The sequence below is a fragment of the Lepidochelys kempii genome, chromosome 13, assembly GCF_965140265.1.
Source record: "Lepidochelys kempii isolate rLepKem1 chromosome 13, rLepKem1.hap2, whole genome shotgun sequence".
NCBI classification, from domain to species: domain Eukaryota; kingdom Metazoa; phylum Chordata; order Testudines; family Cheloniidae; genus Lepidochelys; species Lepidochelys kempii.
In genome coordinates this window covers 25,502,636-25,526,007 of record NC_133268.1, presented here as the reverse complement: position 1 = coordinate 25,526,007, position 23,372 = coordinate 25,502,636, and the positions used below count along the sequence as shown (strand labels likewise).

The window sequence follows — 23,372 nt, the reverse complement described above, 5'->3', positions numbered from 1 at the left end:
AAAGGTGGTCCCTCTGGATCACAGCTGGGGCCCATTGGTGGAGTAACATGAGGGATGCTTTCACTGCTGCTGCCCGATCTGTTGCTGGATGAATACAGGGCTTGTCTGCAGGGCTGTCAATCTTTCACCTTTCATTAGTACTATATTCACAAGAAACACTTTAACTGAGCCCTAAGTGTGACCCATACAGAGCTCCTATGGGGAGACCCCACAGGAGTTACCATGCTAGTAACAAATGCCATCTCTCTTCCATTATCACCCAGGAAATGGGGGGCCAAACCTTCTAAACTCTACTCCGTCCATTATCCACATGCTTCTGCATCTTGTTTAAATGCCAGTTCCTTGTAGCCATGAGACTCGCTGAGATCTCACCCCTTGGGAAAACAGACACCTGGGGCAAAATCACTTTCACCCTCTTAGGTCTCAAGGTGAATGCTCTGAGCAAGGTTTCACCCTCTGTCTGCTGCACCAAGCTAGCTCCGTGAATGACAGTCAGGCGCACGGGAGAGAGGAGGAGGAGGGAGATAAGGATGATGAAGGATTTAACTTGCTGGCTAGTGTATCCCAACCTGATCCATATACCAAGGTATATTAAGGAATGGACCCCTCCCTCTGGTTTCAAAGTCCGATGGTATACAAAATGGGGTCATCTATGAAGCTCAGGTACAAGCATCCCCAATTATTAGCAGTGCTTGGAACATCTCTAACTTCAGCTCCTGTATCAATGGGATCCACAACCTCTGTCAATGGCAGGCAATACCCTGCGGTCCCTGACTTAGTACAGCTGCTACTGGCTCAGCCAGAGCCTCACACAGAACAGAGGCTTTCTACGGCCCTGGTTCAATCCCCAGCTGGTGTACAGAGCATGAGGCAAACTCAGCAAGTCTGGCTGTCACGGCAAAGGCTCTGTTAGGTGGCTAAGGCCACGTTGGTGTCTGGGCACCCGTTGACGTAGACAGCTCAGTTGCACCAAACAAGGACATCTTGGCTGCACCTAGCACACCCAGCAGCATTGAAGTAACTAACCCCAGACCCGACAGCTCTGTTTCCATTTTGATGCAGCCCCAGGTAGCTAACTTAGTTGCTGCCCAATGGGGCAACATTCCAGCAGGGTATCAGACACTAGCTGTTCTTGGCCCTGCAGCTCCCATCTCATTCGGAGCATGCTTCCCCAATCCCAAGTCCCAGTGCCAAGGCTCCCCTGCCACCCCAGGCTCCTCCACCATGCACACCCCATGGCACTTACTGCTGTTGCTGGGGAGCGTCCTGCTGCCACTGATGCTGCTGGCGGGAGGCGGCGAGAGGGATCGGAGGGAGGCCATGTCTTCTTCCTGGGAACAGCCTGCCTGGATGGCTCGGAGGTAGCTGTGGCTCCGGGAGCGGAAGTAGCTGGGCAGAGGCAGATCCAGCACCTCCACAGCAGCTGATTCGGCTTCACTGTAGGCTGATTCACAGACTGTCTCATACTGGTCGCTCAGCTCTGCCTCCCTTGTCTGCAGGGGAAGAGAGGCAGGGTCAGCTGCCCTCCTATTCAGAACCTGCTCCCTCCCTTCTACCACCTGAAACAACCCTGTCTTGCCCAGTGCATAGCTCTATCAGGGCAGTTTTTATCAAGGTGTTGTGTTTATACATGGATTTAATTTTATCTGTAGCAAGGCAGCATGGTGTAGTGGTCAGAGCCAGCGGGGGGACAGGTTCTATGCCAAAATCTTCCATTCACTGGGATTTTTGGCCTGACACAAGTCACCTATTTGCCTGTCTTGCTGGGGTGTTGAGAGACTTAATTCACTGGCGTCTGCAAAGTGCTTTGAGATCCTCAGTGGAAGGTCCCAGGGAAGTTCCACGCATTATGAATTATTGTACAGCACCCTGAGTGGCTCAGCAGGGGCATGAAGGGCGTGGGTTACAATTAAATTCCTTGATCAGTGCTCAAAAACCTGCTGAGGTTCCTACCAATGTGCCCTGTGGGGGAGTCCCTTCCTGACCCCAAATCCAGTGATCAGTTTGATCCTACATCCCTGAGTACCCCTGTAGTGAAGACCTCAGCCAGGCCATCAATGGCTAAATGAATGGCTGTGAATAGTCAGGTAGAAGGCAGGGACCCAGAGAGCAGGCAGTGCAACCTCTCTGAAGGCTGCTCCATTCTCTGCTTCCCAATTCATCACTCCAGCTCCTTCCCAGCTTCCCCTGCTTCCTGTATGCCCTGGGTCTATCCCAGGCTGGCATTTGCTTGCCCTAGAAGCAGATAATCATGTCAGATTTTAACTAAGGAGGGGTTCAGATGAAATAAGAGCTGGACTGAAATTAATAAACATACCAGTAAATACAGATAAGTGATTAGTCAAAGAGGTGTTCTGATCTGACTGCAAGAATAATAATTATCTCTCTCTTAGCCCCTCCTCTGTAATTTACCTCCATGCCCAGCTGTCTGCTCTTTCTCACCCTTTTTCCAATGTCTCCCGGGAGTTATTCAAAGTGCCCCCAACCCTGATCTCCAGGGGTCTGATCAATTTTCACTGGAGCCCCACTGACCTCAGCGGGAGCTGGATCAGAAAGGTTGAGTGGGAGATGAGACTCTGGGGTGTTCTCACACCTACACTCAGCCACACCCATTCCCTCTCTCACACATACACTCTTGTAGTCTTTCACATGCACAGAAGCACACTCCCAAGTACACACGCAATCTCATGGATGCTGCTTGGCTCCCATCTGAGCTCCAAAGCAAGCTAGGCTGGGAAGATCCAGGCTGGAGATTTGAATGCTGATCATTTTGGCTCAGTCAAATCCAGGACACCAGGATCATGCAAGCACCAGACAGTACATGCCCTGCTCATGTCCCAAAGCTTTTATCGTGTCAAACGACTGGCTAAAGGGTTGTGACCAAGGAACACAAAGAGACTTTCTCTGAAGATGCATTAGTGGCTTCAGTGTAGCAAATATTTCACTCCCTGTCCTGACACCAGAGGCTTCTGCAGAACATTTATTGCGTCTCCCCCCATCCCCCCCGCAACATTTCTCTACCCCTCCCTACAGGCCACTCCCTGATACAATTTCTTATGACATGCTGCACCCTCAGACACACGGCCTTTATTAAACTGGTCCAGGGGGAGACATCCATAGAAGGCAACAGAAAAAAACATCCACAGGGGGCGACAGGAAAATGTCAGAGGGACGGTACCTGCTCTCCATGTGTAAATATCTGTGGGATAAATGAGGACTGTCCAAATATCTGGAAGAAAGAGTTGGAGAAGGTTAAAGCACAAGACCCGGGGCCTTGTTAAACACAGAGTCATTCCACAGGAACTGCAGACAGTGGGGGACAAACAGATGTTCCCCCCGAGAACTGCAGCTGCTACCCTCTCTGTTGCCACCTATCTGGAGACCCCTTGAAGTGTCAGAATAGCAGAATCTGCCCCCTCCTTGCTGGCTGCTAAGATGGCTGCACAGATACAACAAGACAAAGCTCCACAGGATTCTTCCAGGCCACAAAGAAGCCGCTGGACACATTTAGTTGATCATAATACACAGATGCAAATGCTGAAGGCCCAACAACTACCAGTGACTGTAACAAACTGGACAAAATCCCAGCAGACAACCTGCACCGACAGGCCAGCATCCACAGGAACTCTGTGCACACAGGAGTAGAGTCAGGACCATTCCCACAGCTGATTGCAACATGTGCACGAAGGCTCAGCTTCTGGCACCAGCTCAGCCAACACTTCAGATTCTCCCTCCACCCCAAAGCTCTGCCAGATGCAAACCAGCAATCGGATGAGGAGACACTCCATTCTTACCAACTTGTGTCTGCCCCGAGCATTCGCAGCCCATCTGCTGCCTCTGCTCTGGGATCAGCTCAGCTCCACTGGCGCTAGCAAGAGTGGGAGCACTGGTGTAGACAGGGAGAGGGTATTTTAATCAGCTTATCACCTAACCCTGCTCAGAACAAGGCTATACAACAGCCTGAGCCTGGTCTATGCCCACACTACCACCACTGAACCAGAGTTACCACAGCCTGGCCTGGCTGCACTAACCCCCCAATATCACAACAACGGTGCCACGACACAACCAATCCTATTCAAAGCCAAACAGTATTTGCTTCACCTTAAAAACAAAACATGCTGCCTGCTGGAGTGAACGCTGCAAAGACACAAAATGCTGGTTCCTCTATTCTAGTCTATTCGTATGTTGTGCCCATTACCACAGGATCTGAGACCCTACTCAGAATATTGTCTCCGGCAGATACCTAACTACAAGATGCATCACTGTGAGAATCTGGATTCAGAATCTCCCCACAGTTAAGAGGGGTCAGATCTGGGGCTTTGGTTTGGCCCGTTACACAGATGGGGTCAGCTGCAAAATGTGGATGTTCCGAATTTGGAAAGATTCGGGTCTGGATCATTCTCAGATCAGAACTTGGCTGTCTGTACCCATAGCTAGAAAGGGCCGAACCAGAAACCAAAACCTGCAGAGCCTCAGACTTTAGGGAAGTTTGGATATATATCCAAATCTGCATAAAACTCGGTGACTTGGGCTCATCTCTGTTGGCTAGTTGGCAGCCTTGCAAATCAGCATGACATGAGAGACACTGGAATGGAGAGAAACTGTTGTCTGCTTCACTGGACAAAGTATGAAAAATGCTTTGGGGAGCTCTTAGAAACGGTCAAAGAGAGGAAGAAAAACTGTGCTCAACTTTGGGAGGACAACAGGCAACATCACAAATGGCCTCACAACCTGCCACCGAATCACACATGGCCAGACACACAAGATGGACAGGCTGGGACAAGTCCTGCATTAGCATCAGTTCTTGCTGTCACTTGGTGGGTGGGTCAATGGTCTACGGAATCCCATCACTGCTGCAAAACACATCTCAAGTTCAGAGGGACAAAGTCAGCCCTTGTTTAGGCAGGTCGAACTCCAGTGAAGCAGCAGAGTTACACCAGGGCTGAGTTTGATCAAGACACTTGGTGTGTTCCCTTTGGTAACATTGGTACCCTTTGTCATGCCAATAAAGCTATTGAAATAGAAGTGAATCCCCCCGCACATCTCAGAGATCATTCATACTTAGTGTCTGGATCAACTCCTAGTGAAGGCCAGGGAAAGTCTCCCATTGACTTAATTGGGAGCTGGGGTTGAGATTTTAGACAGTACTCTTAGTCTGAGGTTGAGCACAAGCTAAGTATTCCCTCTGCCCCAGCTGTTCCCACTAGAGATCTGGGTTCAAACATAGGGTATGGCTGTACTGGAGTTGGAAGGTGCAGTCTCCAACTCAGAACCAGAGAAGTGTAGGATTGGAAGGTCATTAAGTCCAGTCCCCTGCACTCAAGGCAGGACTCCGTAATAGCTAGACCATTCAGACAGGTGTTTGTCTAACCTGTTCTTAAAAACCTCCAATGACAGAGATTCTACAGCCTCCCTAGGCAATTTCTTCTGGTGCTTAACTATCCTGACACTGAAGTTTTTCCTAATGTCCAGCCTAAACCTCCCGTGCTGCAATTAAAGCCCATTGCTTCTTGTCCCATCCTCAGAAGTTAACAAGAACATTTTTTCTCCCTCCTTGTAACAACCTTGTATGTAGTTGAAAACTGTTATTATGTCCCCCCTTCAGTCTTCTCTTCTCCAGACTAAACAAACCCAATTTTTTCAATCTTCCCTCATAGGTCATGTTTTCTAGACCTTTAATCATTTTTGTTGCTCTTCTCTGGATTTTCTCCAATTTGTCCACATCTTTCCTGAAATGTGACACCCAGAACTGGACACTGTACTCTAGTTATCAGCATGGAGTAGAGAGGAAGAATTAATTCTTGTGTCTTGTTTACAACACTCCTGTTAATACATGCCAGAATGATGTTTGGGGTTTTTTGCAACAGTGTTACACTGTTGACTCATATTTAGCTTGAGATCCACTATGACCCCCAGATCCCTTTCTGCAGTACTGCTTCCTAGGCAGTCATTTCCCATTTTGTATGTGTGCAATTGATTGTTCCTTCCTAAGTGGAGTACTTTGCATTTGTCCTTATTGAATTTCATCCTATTTACTTCAGACCCTTTCTTCAGTTTGTCCAGATCATTTTGAATTTTCTTCCAAAGCGCTTGCAACCCCTCCCAGCTTGGTATTGTCTGTACACTTTAGAAGCGTACTCTCTATGCCATTATCCAAATCATTGATGAAGATATTGAACAGACATATCCCTGCTAGCTCTGATCTAGCTAGTCCGATAAAAATAGCTGCAGCGACATAAGTGCCAGGAGAGGCTAGCTGCCACAAGGGCAGCCCTGTCCAAGACACTACTAGGTACACACTCAGAGTGGCTAGCCCGTCCCACTGCTCACCCCACCATGGCTGCTCTTCTCTTTTTAAGGCGCAATCTCAGTCAGAGCTAATGCAGATATGTCTGCCTGAGCTGCAGTGTAGACATCCCCAGAGATTAGTTCACATATGAAATGAGTGTGCTGGTCCCTAGCTAAGTGTCCGGATAGCCAAACACCCAGCACGTTGTTGGTGATCTACAAAGTATGATGAAGATCCGATGAAGTGAGCTGTAGCTCATGAAAGCTTATGCTCAAATAAATTTGTGAGTCTCTAAGATGCCACAAGTCCTCCTTTTCTTTTTGCGGATACAGACTAACACAGCTGCTACTCTGAAAAAAGAATAATAATTAACTGTAATAAATACTCCCTGGTGGATAATGTTTGACGTCTATTTAGCATCTTTCCTTGAGGATCTCAAAGTGCTTTACAAAGAACTATCCCCATTTTACAGATAGAGAAACTGAGAGGTAAAGGAACTACAATCCTGAATCTGAACACCTGGATTTGAGTGTTTAGAGTGTTGGCCTGTCTTGCTCTCTGGCACCCACTAGTGACTGGGAACAGAACTCTGATTGCCTGATGTCCAGCCCCAGGCTCGAATCACCACACCAGGCTGCCTTCACCCAGCACATGCTATGGCAAACTTGGCAGTGTGTGAGCAGGGCAGGCTCAGGAGAAGCATGATGTGTGTGTGTCTGTGTGTGCATGTGTGTAGAGAGACACGGTCTGCTGTTACTGATGGAGGCCTGGTGTGACTGGGTAAAACAGTCTGGAAAGGGATAAGGGCTACCTGCCTGTCTAATCTCCAGCAAGGGATTTAAGGGAAGGGGGTGTCCTCTAAGGGCTGAGATAATGAGTTGTGTCCTGAGGCGAGGGCCTGCACTACACACTTGGCTATAGCTAAGTCACTCAAGGGTGTGAAAAATCCACCCTCCTGAAGGACGTAGTTATAGTGACCGTAACTCTCCATGTAGACAGTGCTGTGTAGGTGGGAGAGCTTCTCTCCCCGACACAGCTACCACCTCTCCCGGAGGTGGAGCTGACGGGAGAGCTCTCTCCCCTCCGTTTAGAGCATCTTCACCCGAAGCATGACAGTGGCGTAGCGACATCAGTGCGGCTGCGCTGATGCAAGTCTGTAGTGCAGACCTGTCCTGAGGCAGAGCACTTACTCTTTCCTGGGCTGGTGAAGGAGCCCACCCATTTAGACCTGGCCTGCACACAAAGTTGCACGAGTTCCAGGGTTTCATTGTGTGCTCAAGGACACCCCGTTAGAACTCAGGCCTCCAGCCATCCCCCCTCTATAGGTGGCGACCCACGTCCCTCTCCCTTCACACTGGGACTTTAAGCTTGCCGTGCCCCTGCAATTCACTGTGCTTATCCCAGCAGGCCTAACCTTGGTCCAGTGGCTGCCGCTCACTCTCTCCCCGGGACAATGACAATGGTTCCCAGCTTTCACAAAGCACAGTACATTTATTTTAGGACAAAAGCATTACAGAGAAAACAGAGAATAAAACAACAGTCTACATGCATGCTGTGCTTACCAGGGGTTACCCATCTTCCACAGGGAGACCCTAGGAGGCTTCCAGTTTTTCAAACCCTTCCAGCAGGGGTTTGCCCTCTTGGTTACAGTCTCATGTCAGTCTGTGGCTCAGAAAGAGCCCCCCACCCCCAGTCAGTTCAGGCTAGCCCTTTTCATCACAAGCTTTTTCTTTGTCTCCTGGTCCTCTTGAACCAGTCTGAAGCAGTCTCTGCAGTTCTCCCAGTCAGTGGTACTTCCCAGAAGAGGGAACAGCTCCAGGGATTTGCAGTAATTAACCCCCACTGATTTTGGTTCCTGGAGGATGTTTGGTAGCCCTCCCTAATGGAGCTAGAATACAACATCTCCCAAAGATATAGATACCATTTCCAGATACAAAAGTTTATTACTAATCCCGGTGGCTATGGCATCTAGCACATCTCACTATAATAGAAGTTTCCTCACTTCCAAGGTCTCACATCTCTCACAGCACCAACTGAGTTAAAGCCATGCAGTGCTGTGTGCAGACACTCTTACATCTGTGTAAACTGGGCTCACTTCGGCATAGGTTGCACCGGTTAATTTGCAAGCTAAATGGATATAAACCAGGTTTGAAGTGCTGCACAGTGTTCCCACTCAAAGCAGCACTGGTTTAATTCAATCGCTGCAACATCACACCTTTAGCTAAACCAGTGCAACTCTGTGTGTAGACAAGCCCTGAGCTGGATTGGCAGAGATGTGCAGATGCCAAGGCCTAGGGCAGCATTGTAATGATGGTATTTCATCATTAATGTCCATTTACAGGGCTGTGGTGGGCCCCAGGACTGAAATCCCACTGGGTAGCTGGGTCTGAATTCAATGGCATTGGCAGAGCTGTGTGGAGGCCCAGGACTGGAACCAGGGGGCTACTACAGATCAGGATTCCAGTGCATTAGCAGAGCTGTTTGCTGGCCTAGCCGGGGGGTTACATGCCTGAATTTGGGTGCGCTGGCAATGCTGAAAGAGAGTAGCTTCCCATCAGCTGCATGCACCCTGCTTGATTTTGTGGCGCAAAGGAAAATCCCTTCCCATCACCCACCCTACTGTCTCCTTCCGCCTACCAATCCCCTTCCTCTTCCTCTGGGACCACCCCTACCTGCGTCCTGCCCGCCCTGTTGCGGCTGGCTCTGGGTGGAACTGATGCTGCTCACGCTCACCTGGCTGATGCAGCTGGACTCATCGATGTTGTCAGTGAGCTGGTTGTATTCTTCCTCCCAACTTGGGAACTTTGGAGGTAAGAGGATCTCGACAGAGTCCAGGCGGTCCAGGCTCCTGCAGGGCAAAGGGAGAGAGAGTCTGAGAGGAAGCCCCAGGCTAGCAGGAGATGAGAGAGGCAGCCGTGGGGGTTGGCAAATAACCCTCAAGGCAACTAGCCAAGCCTTCCATCTGCAGGAAAGGGCAAGTGCTCAGGCAGACGTCACCCTCTGGCACCCTCCGCTGGGCTCATTTATGCAGTGCAAGGAAATCCAGAAGCCAATCAGGCCCAAGAATGCAGGGCTCAGCCCCATATTCAGTGCTGGGAGGACAGGAGTAGAAGGAAAGCACCTTGCTGAGCTTTTGAGAGCTGCCTGAGGCTTGGCTATGCTGAGTTAGGGAAGACAGATCCATGGCTGGCACAGATGTGAGGCCTTTCAGCATGCTGAAATGGAAGGGTGGGGGGAGAGGATGGATGCCAGACCTCCCTCCCGTCTGTGTCCCTGTCCCCCAAATTAACCAAGCACAGTGATGGGGGTTAGCCTAGGCACTGACTGCCACTCTGGACTCTCCTCCACTCCTCTGGGGCACAGCATGAACAGCAAGCATCAGACACAAAGGCAGTGTGGGCCAGTGGCTAGGGAGTGAGCCTGGGAGTCAGGGAACCTGGGGTCTTTTCCTAGCTGTGTTACTGCTGACCTAGGCAAGTCACCTCCCAGCTCTGGGCCTCTTCTCTGCCTGTAGACTGCAACTGGGACTGGTCAGAAAAAGGGGGGTTGATGGAAAATGGCTTATTCTATGAAATTCCTGAGCACAACTCTTCTGGGCAGGGCCTCACTGTGTGTGTGCAGGGCACCTAGCACAAGGGGACCGTGAGCTCATCTGGCACTGCGAGGGACTGCTGTAACACACAGGATAAAATGGGCCCTGTGGCACCACAGTTACCCAACGCCACGCACATTGCTTATCGACGCTCTTTTATGACAGTCTTCTTGCAACTTGTGCCCTGCCCAGGAGTCAGGGCTCAGATCCAAGTTTGGATACTGGGAGGTGTTTGCCTACATGAAATGATACTCTGTTGCTTTGATGGGGTAGAGGATATCATGGACATTCTCGGATCTATCCACCTCTAGCATTATATTGGCTCTCATGATCATTGCATGGGGACACACAGTGTTGCTGACTCTTGTGATTTTGTTGCAAGACTTGCAACATTGGTGGTTTTTCTTAAAGCCCTAGGTTATGAGCTGACCCTTTCAGTTTTCATCTCTAGCCTTTGTGGCTGCAGAGAAAAGCTTGAAAACGTGACCCCTAAAGGCTCCAACACCATGAGGCAAATTCTAAAGACACCTCCCACCTCATGATTTTGGGGCACTGAGTCATGATTTCTGAATGTTTGGGGTTGGCATTGCTGGACACGCATTGGCTACTCACGAGGATTTCACCCCTCCAGTGTGAGAGCTGAACCTAGGAAGGAGCAATCATGAAACAGGGCAACAGCTTATTTATCTGTGTTCATCTCAGTTCCTAGGAAGGAACAAGAGCGGGTGAGGGGAGGGGGAGGGTCCTCCTTTCTGCTTTTCAGGGATGGGATGGGATGTGGTTTGGGGGAAGGTGACTCATTTATGCAGGAGACAGGGAAAACAGCAGGTACAGCAGCGTCTTTACTCCTGCCACATACATGCGAGGCCATGTTATACATGTCCTAGGCCATATCCCAGACATGCTAGGCCACGCCACAGGTGTGGTAGGCTAATTCAGGTGCTGGTAAATATCCGTTTCAAATTAATTCTGATTTCTCTGAGCCTCTGATCCATGATGGATAAATTCCCCTTGCCATACCATATAGACGGTGTTGGAACGAATCTGTGCCTAACCTGGGCAGCCCCTGGGATGATTCAGGAACACTGGGTTATCTCTTAACAACAGAAGAACGGCCATACAGGGTCAGATCAAAGGTCCATCTAGCTCAGTATCCTGTCTTCCGACAGTGGCAATGCCAGGTGCCCCAGAGGGAATGAACAGAACAGGTCATCATCAAGTGATCCACCCCCTGTTGCCCATTGCCAGCTTCTGGCAAACAAAGGCTAGGGTGGGACACTCTCCCTACCCATCCTGGCTAACAGCCATTGATGGACCTATCCTCCGTGAACTTATCCAATTCTTTTTTGAACCCTATTATAGTCTTGGCCTTCCCAGCATCCTCTGGCAAAATTGTTCCACAGGGACTCTCTTGGGACGTTGGTTTATACAGACATATACACCTGGGCAGGATAACTCTGGATGGCCACTGGGTGGCAATACTGCTCCACAGAATTGCACCTCAGGCACTGCTGGGCATGCTGAAGCTGCGGGGAAGCGGAAGCGCAGAGGTCCCTCCCCAAACTCATCTTGCTAAGAGACTCTCATGGGCCATATTTTAAAGGAACGCCTAGTGCCGCTTCTGGATGGCTGATTGTGGGCAGTGCCACGCAGTGACCCCCAGAGCCTGCAATGCAGGACACTCTGCTGCAGGCCTGGGAAAGCGGGCAGCTGGGTTCAACCTGCAGGCCTCTGTGCAGCCACCAGCACGTAACTCAGGGCCTCTTCAAGGATCCAGGAAACAAACTGGGCCTGGACCTACGCCCACTGGAGTCCATGACCAACCTTGCCATTGAGGGCCCAGTCCAAAGCCCTCTGACATCAACAAGAGTTTTCTCATTGACTCTAATGAGCTTTGGATCTGGCCCCGATGCCCCTCGTCCTGATGTGATCGTTTGTCATGGAGGTCAGCGTAATCCCCTCTCTTCCGGTCAGAGCTCTGATGAATAGCCCAGCCCCCCAGCAGGGTACTTTGGCAAGTCTTTGTGTCCAGCCAACTAATAGAGGTGCTGATGGGCATGAGTAAGGAAGGATCCTGTGGCTGTTTATCCATCACTCTTCACTCATCCTGTTTCCAAACAGATTGCGAGGGAAATGCACTGGGAATGGAGGCCACAGGGTTTACTTTAGTCCTAGGGTGTAATACTGTCCCCTTACACTGTCTTCGGGCTTGTCAGATGCACCAATAAAAAGTAACAGCAACATTGCCCCCCTCACGGTTCCCCTCCAACACTCCCCACCACCTACCCAGGCCGACCGCCTACCAGGAGAGAGAGCTGGGCCCAAACTGATGGGTGGTTTACTCAGTCAGTGCTTCCTTAGACAAATCTCCCACGGAGGGGCTTGCCTGAGTGTGGACAGCAGGGTTTGACTTCACGCTGTGCCCTGGAAGTTAACAGCCTTGGACCAACAGAGGAGGCAAGCTCCAGATGAGGGCTCTGCCCAAGACAGCTCAGCTCAGACAATGGGAACCCACTGGCTGAGCTCAGGTGGCCTGCAGGAAGAGGTGTCCCTTACCCTCTGCTCGACAGTGTTTGGCACTTTCACCAAACTGCTGAGATGACTCTGCCCAAGGGGGCTCTCTCCAGCTGTTTGGGGAACACGGATACCTCTCTTTGCTGGAGCAGGAGTAGTGTGATGGGTAGGAGCAGTCAGGAGAATTAGCAGCAGCATTTTGCAAATGCATAGTGCCTTCCACTCCAGGATCCCCATGCACTTGATCCACACTTCCCCCGCCCCCCATAAGGTAGGTCAATACTACTAAGACTATTTTTCCATTGGGGAAACTGAGGCAGAATGTGGGCAAGTGCTTTGCCCAGGATCACACAGTGAGTCTGTAGCAGAGCTGAGATTAGAACCCAGGAGACCTGACTCATTGTTCTGCACCTCCATTCAATCTATCAAGATACTGAGGTTCCTCATCTCCCTGTTTCTACTTGGACTCCACCCCTATACCGCAGTACTGCAGGTCAGATCCCCCTTTAGGTTGGCCAAGACTGGAGACTCAACCCGCTGGTCTTGCTGCAGATAAACAGTCTCGTCCATTGACATTTTCACCAAACACAGGCCAGTTTTAATGGGCAACTCAGGGAAGGTTTCCCCAAAGCTGGTGAGAATCCCTGAATGGGCAGGATCAGCAGCAGGTGCTATTTATGCTTGTTGGCCAGTCTGGATCTGAATGGCCCACTCCTGATAAGTGACAGGACTCTAAACAGGAGGTACCTAAAAATAACTGGAGGTGATGGAAAAGCAAGGCAGAGCAGCCAGCAGATGGCGTTCGGCCTCACACGGTTGCTAAGAGAGGGGTGGATTCCTTTATTCACCAGTTAGTCCCGTGGCAGCCCTTCGCCTGGGTGGGGTGTTTTATTGAGTTTGGATACGTTCAGTTTGTGCCCAGAACCTCCCATTTCTCTTGCCCACTTGGGAATGAGGGAGCAGGGCAAAGGTCAGAAGTACAGAGCTAGGCACAGGACAGAACGTGGGACATGTGACTTTATTCACTCAGGTACAGGCGCTGGAGAGGGAACAGACCCAGGGCTAGTCTACACTAGAAGTGCAACAGCTGTCCCGGTGCAGCTGGGCCACTGTAGCTCGTCTGGTGAAAATGCTCTTCCGCTGGCATAACCACTCCTCCTCCACCAGAGGGGGTAGAGCTGTCCCTGCTGGTGCTTAGGTCGGTGTAACTTATGTCACGCAGGGGGTGGCTTATTCACACCCCGTGTGACACAAATTACACTGACCCAACCCGCAGTGTAGACAAGCCCCTATTCACCCCCCTCTAGTCCAGTCACCTAGGGCCAGTGCACGGGGTCTCTATAGTGCAGTGTAGTCATAGCCGGTCCGGTCCCTGTGATGCCCAGCCCTGAAGAAGAGCTCTGTGGCTCGAAACCTTGTCTCTCCCCCCAACAGAAGCTGGTCCAACAAAAGATATCACTGCCTCCACCTTGTCTCTCTAATGGTCCCTAGAGCACGTTTTCTAGTGCTTTGGCTTACCCACCCCAAGTGATAGGTCTTGCACCGCTCCCCTCGGGACACTCGAGCGCAGCCTGACAGAGCTCACTGCCTGAGAGCCAGGCAACACTTTCCTTGGTTCAGTGTCATCCTGTGCCTCCATATAACTCCTCCCTGCTCCTGGGTGGCCTTACGGAAAACACCTCTCTTGCCATTCCACTCTTGATCTCGCCTCTGAGTCACGGCATTGCTGAACTCCCCCCAGTTTGTCCTCTTTTTCCTGGGACTGAGGCATGCAGAGATGAATGCGATACCCAAGGGCCGGACGCCCCAGAGCTGTGCAGGGTCTGATTCTCCTCTCCTACGTTGCTGTGAATCAGGAGAACCCGTACGGAAGTCACTGGGTTCACAGCGGTGTAGTAAGAGGAGAGCCAAGCCAAGAGCTGGTCAGGGGCTGTTACCTCCCTGTTTGGTGACCAGATGCTCTCACAATGCCACCCTCCAAACCGCATTCTTGTTCCCGCCGTATCACGCGGTAAAGCTGCATCTAATTTGCAATCCACTACTGCGCCGAGGTCTCTGCACATTGCTGCTCCCCAGCGCTCCCTGCCCTGCTGGCGTCTCTGATTACTTCCCCCCGGACATATTAGCTTGTATTATTTCAAGCCGAATCACATTCAGTTAATTTTCTGTCTCCACGTCTACCCCCTCCTGGTCCCTTTGTGCTCGCTGTCTGTCCTCACTGGAGTTGGCAGTGTCTCCCACTTTTTGTCTCCTCTGTGAATTTCAATCCAGTGCTGTTAAAGGGCTCAGGGAATCAGCACCAGGACAGCTAGTCAGGGGAGAGCACACGGGCTGCTGAGGGAGCAGCTGTTTACAGGGTGTATGTAGCAGCACCTACTCCATATACAGGTGGGACCTTCTTACATCTCACTCTCCCTTGCTACACTCCAGTTGCTTCACTTTCTGTTTGGGTCCCAGATAGCTGGTACCTCCCCACCCCGAATACTTGGCCTTGGCTCCCCTCTCCTGGTCTCATCTTTTCTTGCTGTTGTCCTCCATCCAGCTTGGCAACCCACCCGGTCCCCTATCCCATCCCATGCAAGTTGTTGTGGGTGCCTTTCACTTACAGATGCTCCCCAGAATCCTTCAGATTAGCTACAGTAGCACATCAAAGGAGGTGCCACAGTGAAAAGGGATTCTGGGATCCAAAGGCCGGCATATGAATGTGAACATGTGGCCATGCTGGGAGACACCCTGCTACAAGTCATCTTCCATGTCTAAGCAGCTTCGCCTTGTTTAAGCTTCACTCCTCTTTAAGAGTCAGATCCTCTTAGGTGTAAACCCGTGTAGCTCCACTGAAGGCAAGGTACACCGCCAAAATACACTGCCTCAGGACCTGTCCCTATGTCTTATTCCTACTCTCTGAACCAACACGCCTTGGGGACAGAGATCCTGTGCAATTTCACACACTTAGGGTTAGTTTAGAATCACTGGGGAACAATGCTCCATTCCTCCACCTTATCTTTGTCTTCCCCATTTTTATCCTCCTCTCACTCCCTGCTTCCCAACCTGCCCCTCCCAGGGTGCCCAACCGCTGCCCAAATGAAGGCAGCATTGATAACTTCCCATGAGGCTGAAGGTCACACTCAGCTGGAAAAAAATGAAGGAGATGGCACCCCGACCCATCTTCAACATGGATTTTGGAAGGCCCAGCATGCAATGCGCCAGGTTAGATGTGGATGCCATCGTCAGAACTCCATGGACCACCCTGGGATTGCCCCTGGGTGCAAAGGAGCCCTGAGCTGGTTACCTGTGTGCGGTGCTCTGCTCACTCAGGGACTGTTGGGTGGCCTTGAGGTAACTCTGCCTCCGAGCCGCAGTTTTCGGGGAAGGTTTGGGGCTGGTTTCTGAATCTTCACTGTCGTCGTCCCCCATGGCTTTGATGTAGCTCCCACTCCGCATGCGCCGGCACGGGATCTCGTTGTCTTTGTCCCGAGACAGCGTATTGTTCCACTCTCCCTGAGGCACCTGGAAGAACAATGCAGCACCTGTGTCTAGGAAGGGAGGAAGGAACCTCTGGGGGGAAGAGGAACCTGGGAGTTGGAGGAACCATAGCTGGCCCCTGAAGTCTGGTATCCTGGCTCCAGCCATGGCTAATAGCTGATGCATCAGAGGAATGGAGAACCCCCTCATACTAATATGCACCTGGCCGGCTATGCTATGTTGTGTATGGGCAAAGCAAGTCCTTCCGGACTCCTAGAGTCATCACCTTATGGCATGAAGCATGAAGTTTGATGACGCATATCTTAGCATGTAGCATTATGCCAGTTAGCCAGCCCCTCCTTAAGCCCAGCTACCCGACTTCCTGAGGCAGAAAATGCTGCAGGCTGGCCCCGCCCTGCAGATGAGATTCACCCTGGTGCAACAGGCCAGCGCCTTCTGAGTCCCACCGGAGCCTGACTGAGCTAGTATGGGGTGCAGAGATTGTGCCGGGCCCGCAGCACGGGGCTGAATTGCACCTGGGCAGAAAAAATAGGTTGCTTTTCTGAATACTGCATTTCCTGGCCACTGATTTAATGGAGTGACGCTCCCTTGCTATGGAACTGGGTACAGGGCTGTAGAGATCTTCACCAACAGCCCTGAATTGTCAAGTAAGGCTTGATTCACAGAGCTGTCAGTGGACTAAAACCTGAGATGAGACAGATACAAGGAGAATAAAGGCCATTGGCTTAGGGGGATCTCAATTTCTAATATCCCCTAACAAGCTCACAGATTTCCAGCTGAAAGGCTCAGTTCTACCATCTTAAGGTTGATTAATCCCTTACTAGACAAACAGTCCCACTGAAATCAATGGGGGTAAGGGAGGATGAATTGGTCCTGAGAGCTCCTGATGGCTGTCAAAACCTTCTAATAAGGAAAGCTAGGGGCTTACTAGACAGAGAAGGGTGGTCCTGTGGATAAGGCACTGGCCTTGGACTTAGGACACCTGGGTTCAATTTCCTGCTGTACCACAGACTTCCTGCATCACCTTGGGCAAGTCACTCTGTGTCTCAGTTCCTCACCTGTAACATTTTCCCCACCCTTTGTCTGTCTCTTTCCCTTAGATTGAAAGCTCTTTGTGCAAGAGGGACTGTCTCTTACCGTGTGTACTTGCAGCACCCAGGACAATGGGGCTCTAGTGTTATGCGGGGGGGCTGCTACATGCTACCACAATGTAATAAAGAATAGTCTGGACATGGGCCAAGGAGCCAGGGACTCCCGAGTTCGGACTCCAGCTCTTCCTTACGGAAATGTGCGTGACTGTAACCTTCTCAAGCCCTGCAGCATTGCTGCTGCTGGAAGCTGCTGGGTTGGGACCAGCACTGGAGAGTAGTGAAGTGCTGCCATTGGCCTTGGGCAAGTCACTTCACCAGAGCTGGTGATTCCGCCTCTGCAGAAGGGTGAGTCCGATTTACCTACCTCCAGGCTGCGGGGAGGATTAAGCAGTTAATGTTTGCTCAGTGACTAGAAATGCCGAGTGCGGTATCATGGCTAAGTGCTGTCAAACCGAAGGGCTAATCTGAAGCCACTCTCCTTTTCTCGTTTGCATCGTCCAATCCAAAAGCCTAGTTCCAGGAGAATGAGCTTTTCTCTTGAAATCCCCTAGGGATGTTTGTGTGCGCTAATCAATACCTGTGACACAGGAGTTCCCAATGTGGGGCCACAAACAGGTATCGGGGGTCACGGCCACCCCGTCCTCCCCATATTGCTAAACAGGAGGGGAGGATGCTGGGGTGGGGGTCCAAGTACGGGAAGGTTTCAGAGCTGCTGTTTTAACCAAGCGCGGATGCCATTTGCTCGAGCAGCATTGCTACTCTGTTGGCATTTTCTCACTTTGCTTTGTGACCACAAGCAGCCGGGTTCCTAGTCAGGCGGCTTGCCAGGCTCGCTATCTTTTTTCACTGAGAAAAGAGACAACCAGACTGAGTCCTGGAGTGTCCCCTTTGGGTAGCAGGTGGGAATTCAGGGGCCTTATGGAGAGCAACAAGCTTAAGGGGGAAAGAGACCCGAGGTAGGGACACAGGAATTGTCAGAGCAGATCAGTCCAATGGTCCATCTCATTTAGATCGGGTGTCCAAAGACCAGCTGCCTTCGAGAAGAGGGAAGATGCAGGAAAGCTCCAAATGGCCCAGGATGCACGAAGCTGACCTTGTGGCACTGCTGCCTGCCCCTGGCAGTTAGCAAGTGGCCTATGCCTGGCGCAGGAGGGTGGAGAGTGTTATGGGGCTGTCATAAATATAAAGGGAAGGATAAACACCTTTAAAATCCCTCCTGGCCAGAGGAAAAACCCTTTCACCCTGTAAAGGGTTAAGAAGCTAGGATAACCTCACTGGCACCTGACCAAAATGACCAATGAGGAGACAAGATATTTTCAAAGCTGGAGGTGGGGAGAAACAAAGGCTCTCTCTACCTGTGTGATGCTTTTGCCGGGGACAGAAAAGAAATGGAGTCTTAGAACTTAGTAAGCAATCTAGCTAGATATGCGTTAGATTCTACTTTGTTTAAATGGCTGAGAAAATAAGCTGCGCTGAATGGAATGGATATTCCTGTTTTTGTGTCTTTTTGTAACTGAAGGTTTTGCCTAGAAGGATTCTCTATGTTTTGAATCTGATTACCCTGTAAGGTATTACCATCCTGCTTTTTACAGAGGTGATTCTTTTACTTTTTTTCATTAAAATTCTTCTTTTAAGAACCTGATTGCTTTTTCATTGTTCTTAAGATCCCAGGGTTTGGGTCTGTGTTCACCTATGCAAATTGGTGAGGATTTTTATCAAGCCTTCCCCAGGAAAGGGGGTGTAGGGTTTGGGAGGATTTTTTGGGGGGAAAGACGTTTCCAAGCGGGCTCTTTCCCTTCTATATATTTGTTAGACGCTTGGTGGTGGCAGCAATAAAGTCCAAGGGCAAAAGGTAAAATAATTTGTACCTTGGGGAAGTTTTAATCTAAGCTGGTAAAAGTAAGCTTAGGGGGTTTTCATGCAGGTCCCCACATCTGTACCCTAGAGTTCAGAGTGGGGAAGGAACCTTGACAGGGGCCAATGTTATGGGGTACTATTATCTCTCGTACGCAGTCTAATTCCTGGCGTGTCTCTTTACAGCTGGGCAAAGGGTACCTGGGGCCCAGAACAGTGTGTCAATGCAGAAGGCTGCATTGGGCCCATATCATTGGGAGGGCTGGGCTGGATAATGCCCCCTGAGGTGCCCCTACAGCTTCTACTGGGGGCTCTGGCTGAAATCCCAGCAAAGTCACTGGCAAAACTCCCATGAAATCCAGCCCGGCCAGGCCCAACTCCCTGAGGGGGTGAGTGGGCCCTGGCGGTTATTCCGCGCTGGGTCTCTCCCCATCAGAGAGGCAGAGGCCCAGAGCCAGAGAGACGGCACCATTTGTGCCAGATGAGGTCAAACCTGTGGGGCTTTACAGCGGTGACAAACACCACTGGGGAGTAGAGGCCTCTCCAGGCCCTCACTTTTGGGTGGGGTTTGGTTCCAGGTTTCTTGGCCTTCCTGAGACTCCCTGGCCCTCTCTCTGTCAGTTCCCTGCAAAACCCACTGGCCCACTGGGTTCATCCAGCTGTTTGGTATGTTGCCTCCCGAAGGGGAGGTGATCAGCTGCTGCCACAGCATTGGGCTCTGTGCCGAATCCCTGCTGGAGTCCAGGCTGAGGCTGCCCAACTCCCCACACTCGTGACACACTCAGTGCAAACCTCCAGTGGGGACAGGTTTGTGTGTCACCCGCCCCAGCCTCAATTGTTAGCTCAGCGTCAGGAGGTGCTTTGCCTCTGTGACCTGCACTCCAGCTGCGTGCTCCGGCTTGGAGTGTGCGCCTCAGAGCAGGATGGCCGTCCAAACAGACCACAGGGCAGAGAGGCTATTGGGGAGTGGCCACTGTCTCTGGAACATGCTGCTGCTAGCTGCTGCATGTCCCTGGGGATGGCGAGCTGGCTCTGGTGACAGATCACCCTAATAACAGCCCTGTTCTCCTCAAATCACTGCCGGGGTGATTGGCTTTGGCCTTTCCTAATGAAGGTGACAAAAGGCTTCTGGAAGCACTTTTACACCAGCCACCTCCGAGTCACGTCTGACTGGAGATTGGATTTCTCTGCCTGCCTTGTCCTCACCTTGTTAATTGCACGTCAGGAGCACTCACCCGCCTGGCACTGACAGCACTTACGGCACCCGTGTGCACAGCTCCGGGCCCACCGCGGGGCAGGTGGGTCGGGAGCAGAGGGAGTCCGAGACCCAGCTGGGGAAATGGAAATGCTGCTTTCTAGGCTTGCTACCTGCCCTGGACACACGGTGGGAATGCAAAGCAGAGGAGGGCCCATGCAAAGAGGCAGCTAATCACCCTCCCTGATGGACAAATGCAGGCCCCTGAATGTAGGGACTTGAGGTCCCAACCAAGATCAGAGCTCTATAGTCCTTGGTACATATACACCGTGAGAGATGGTCCCTGCCTCCGAGAGCATCCCAGCTGGGTAAGGCAAAGGCTGGGAGAAAGGAAGGATTGCTGGCCCCACTTTACAGGTGGGAGCTGCAGCACAGAGAGGTTAAAGCCATGATTTTCCAAACTGACTTGTGATTTTGGGTGCTCAACCTAAGACACCTTAAAGAGGCCTGAATTTACAAAGGCAGCTGCTCAGCACTTTCTGAACCCCCTCTAGGATGTACTGGACTCGCACCGTCACAAACCACTGGAAAATCTTGACCTATGTGACTCACCCAGATTCATCCTACAGGTTCAGTGGTAGGGTAGAGACAAGAACTCAGGTCTCCCTATGCCCAGGTCCCTGGTCTAAGCACTACATCATGCTGTGTCAGAATCGGCTGCTAGCTAGGCTTGTGCAGTGCAAGCTAACATGGCCACGTATGAAGCAGGGTGTTGGATATTCTGAGATTCCAACTGCCCCAATATCTCTTTTCTGGGGCAGTCCTTTGCCAAAGCCATGTGAAAAACCATCAGTGCCAGAACACCAACACAATATATTTACCATGAAGCACTGTCCTATCGACAATCTCCATCAACTTCACTGATGAGAAACTAATGGACACGCTGCAGCAACCATCCACTTCTAGCCACGTTTTCTGTCACTTCTCTCCCCCTCTCCCCCCACACTACTCTGTGTCCTGCAAAAGCAGAAATCCAGATGCAAAGTTCAAAGCCATCGTGAGGTGCTCAAACAACCAATTGAGGGGCATCAAAGGCAAAAAGCTCTTTTGATGGAAATCGGTTGAATTTGATGCACCAGAGTGGAACAAACAGTTTTAGTTGTTAGTGACTGCACAAGGCTGATAGAAAGCTCCTGCTCAGATTCCCAGATATCACTCATTGGCAGAGTGGCAGGTTTTTAAAAGGATTTAGGCACCTCAAGATTCAGCGAGGTGCCAAGTGGGATTTTCAAACACGCCTAGACACCGCAGGTGGTTTTGAGAATCCCACTGGGCAACTGTCTGCATCCAAATTCCTTTAAACACCTGGCTCACGGCCTCTAAAGCTCTGCTCCCTTGAGACATGGATGAAGATCCAGTCCCAGATCCTCAGCTGATGTAAACGGATGCAGCACCACCGAAACCTACGCTGACTGACAACAGCTGAGAATCTGGCCCCTAGGTGCAGCCTCTGGTGTTAAAGAAAACATGATAAGGAAACAGAACTCCAGTGCCCTAAACCAGCACACACACCTGCGTGGGACAAACAAGACGGTATTCATTGGGGTTCTGTTTCTCTGTTACACCATCTTGTTTTCTGCTTCCATGTCAATATGAAAAGCAGGGCTGATGCTCCTATCACTTATACTGGAGTAAATCAGGAGTAACTCTCCAGAGGTCAGTGACGTAGACTCTGACATAGCCTCTGACATAAACTCATAGACTTAAGGTCAGAAGAGACCATCATGATCATCTAGTCTAACCTCCTGCAGGTTGCAGGTCACAGAACCCACCCACTCCTGTAATAGATCTCTAACCTCTGGCTGAGTCACTGATATCCTCACATCATGATTTAAAGACTTCAACATACAGAGAATCCACCAGTTACACTAGTTTAAGCCTGCAAGTAACCTGTGGCCTGTGCATGAATTAGAGCAGCCTGAAGGGGATGTTCTCCCAGCAGGGGATGATAATGCACACACCACCCAGGGGTGGCTGTGAGGTCTTAGACAGAAGGGTGCTAGGTTTTTTCAAAAATATTAACATTTCTATTGCCCCTCACCTTGTACATACCCCAGCACTGTCTGCAATTTACCACGGGCCCATCCCTGCTCCCACTGCAGTCTGGAGAGGTTTTGCCATTGACAGGAACAGGGGTTCAGTCAGGATCCAGGTATCAGGCAAATCCTGATCCCAGTGACAAGCGGGAGTGGCAAACGCCCACGGACTCCCTGGAGAGCAGGGCCCCATGTAAGTAAAGGGAACTCCCATGGGATTTATGGTGTCACCTTAGTTTCTTTTCCACTTCTTTGCCATTATTTGGCTTCCCCTGGACGTGGCTCTCTCTGACCCCGAGACCCCAGAGAGGGGGGTCACACAAACGCTATTCTCCCTTGTAAACTGCAGCCTCAGATCTTGACTGCTGGCTGAAACCCTATCCCGGCGCTCGTGACCCTATCCCTGCAGAGCGCCGGGGCAAGCGGACGTGTTCCAGCACCACTACAGCCATTCAGCAGCTGTATTCTGTTTCTCGGGCAAATAGTCCCCCATTCTTAGCCAAAGGATAATGAGTGGAGGGGGGAGGGGGCTTTGAACACTGCAGAGGGCTCCCCTGCCATGAGTCTGCCAAAAGCATTCCCTAATCACCCAAACAAACAGAGCGTTAACATAAAGGGAAAGGCAGCGAAGTGGAAAATCCACCTTCCAGGCTGTGGGCATATACAGAAGAGCCACTCTGTGACCATTGCTTCAGCTAGAGCCAGATAGATGGAGGAGTTTTAGGGACAACCAGCAATTCTGAAAGTGCACGTACACCACCCACACAAACATGCGCTCCCACTCGTGCATCCCTGCCATGTTTACACACACAGAAGCACGCACACAAACACACGTGCAGGTGCAAACATGCATACAGACAAAGGGACGCATCACATAGACAATGGCATGCGCGTATACGTTCAAAGGAACACATGCCCAGACACAAACACGCATGCATGCAAATATAAGCATGCACATCTGTGTGCACACACAAGCATTCAGATGCATATATGTACATGCACCACACACAGGTGAAGAGAATGGCCCAGGCTTCCTGTGGGGAACAAGCAGGAAGACACAAAGAGGGCGCAGCCTGGTTGCGGCGGGCAGGTAGGGTGACCAGGTGTCCGGTTTTCGGCAGAAACACCCGGTTGAAAAGGGACCTTGGTGTCTCTGGCCAGCACCACCAACTGGGCCATTAAAAGTCCGGTCAGCTGTGCTGTGGAGCCAAGTCGTGCTAGTCCCTACTTGTCCTGGGGCACTGCTCTGCACCTCGGA

General features: G+C 51.0%; 1 protein-coding gene across 2 annotated transcripts in view; it reads right to left on the bottom strand.

Annotated features, from left to right (window-relative positions):
* The window catches only part of DLGAP4 (DLG associated protein 4), a 333,015-nt gene that overhangs the window by 78,058 nt on the left and 231,585 nt on the right, over positions 1 to 23,372 (bottom strand). The window contains exons 5-8 of one of the 2 annotated variants that reach the window (XM_073309842.1): positions 15,685 to 15,902; positions 9,023 to 9,137; positions 3,179 to 3,229; positions 1,247 to 1,493 (exon numbers count right to left, since the gene is read on the bottom strand). In XM_073309842.1, coding sequence (XP_073165943.1) covers positions 1,247 to 1,493; positions 3,179 to 3,229; positions 9,023 to 9,137; positions 15,685 to 15,902 — 631 coding nt within the window. The remainder of the gene's footprint in view (positions 1 to 1,246; positions 1,494 to 3,178; positions 3,230 to 9,022; positions 9,138 to 15,684; positions 15,903 to 23,372) is intronic. The other variant, XM_073309843.1, reaches the window with a different exon arrangement.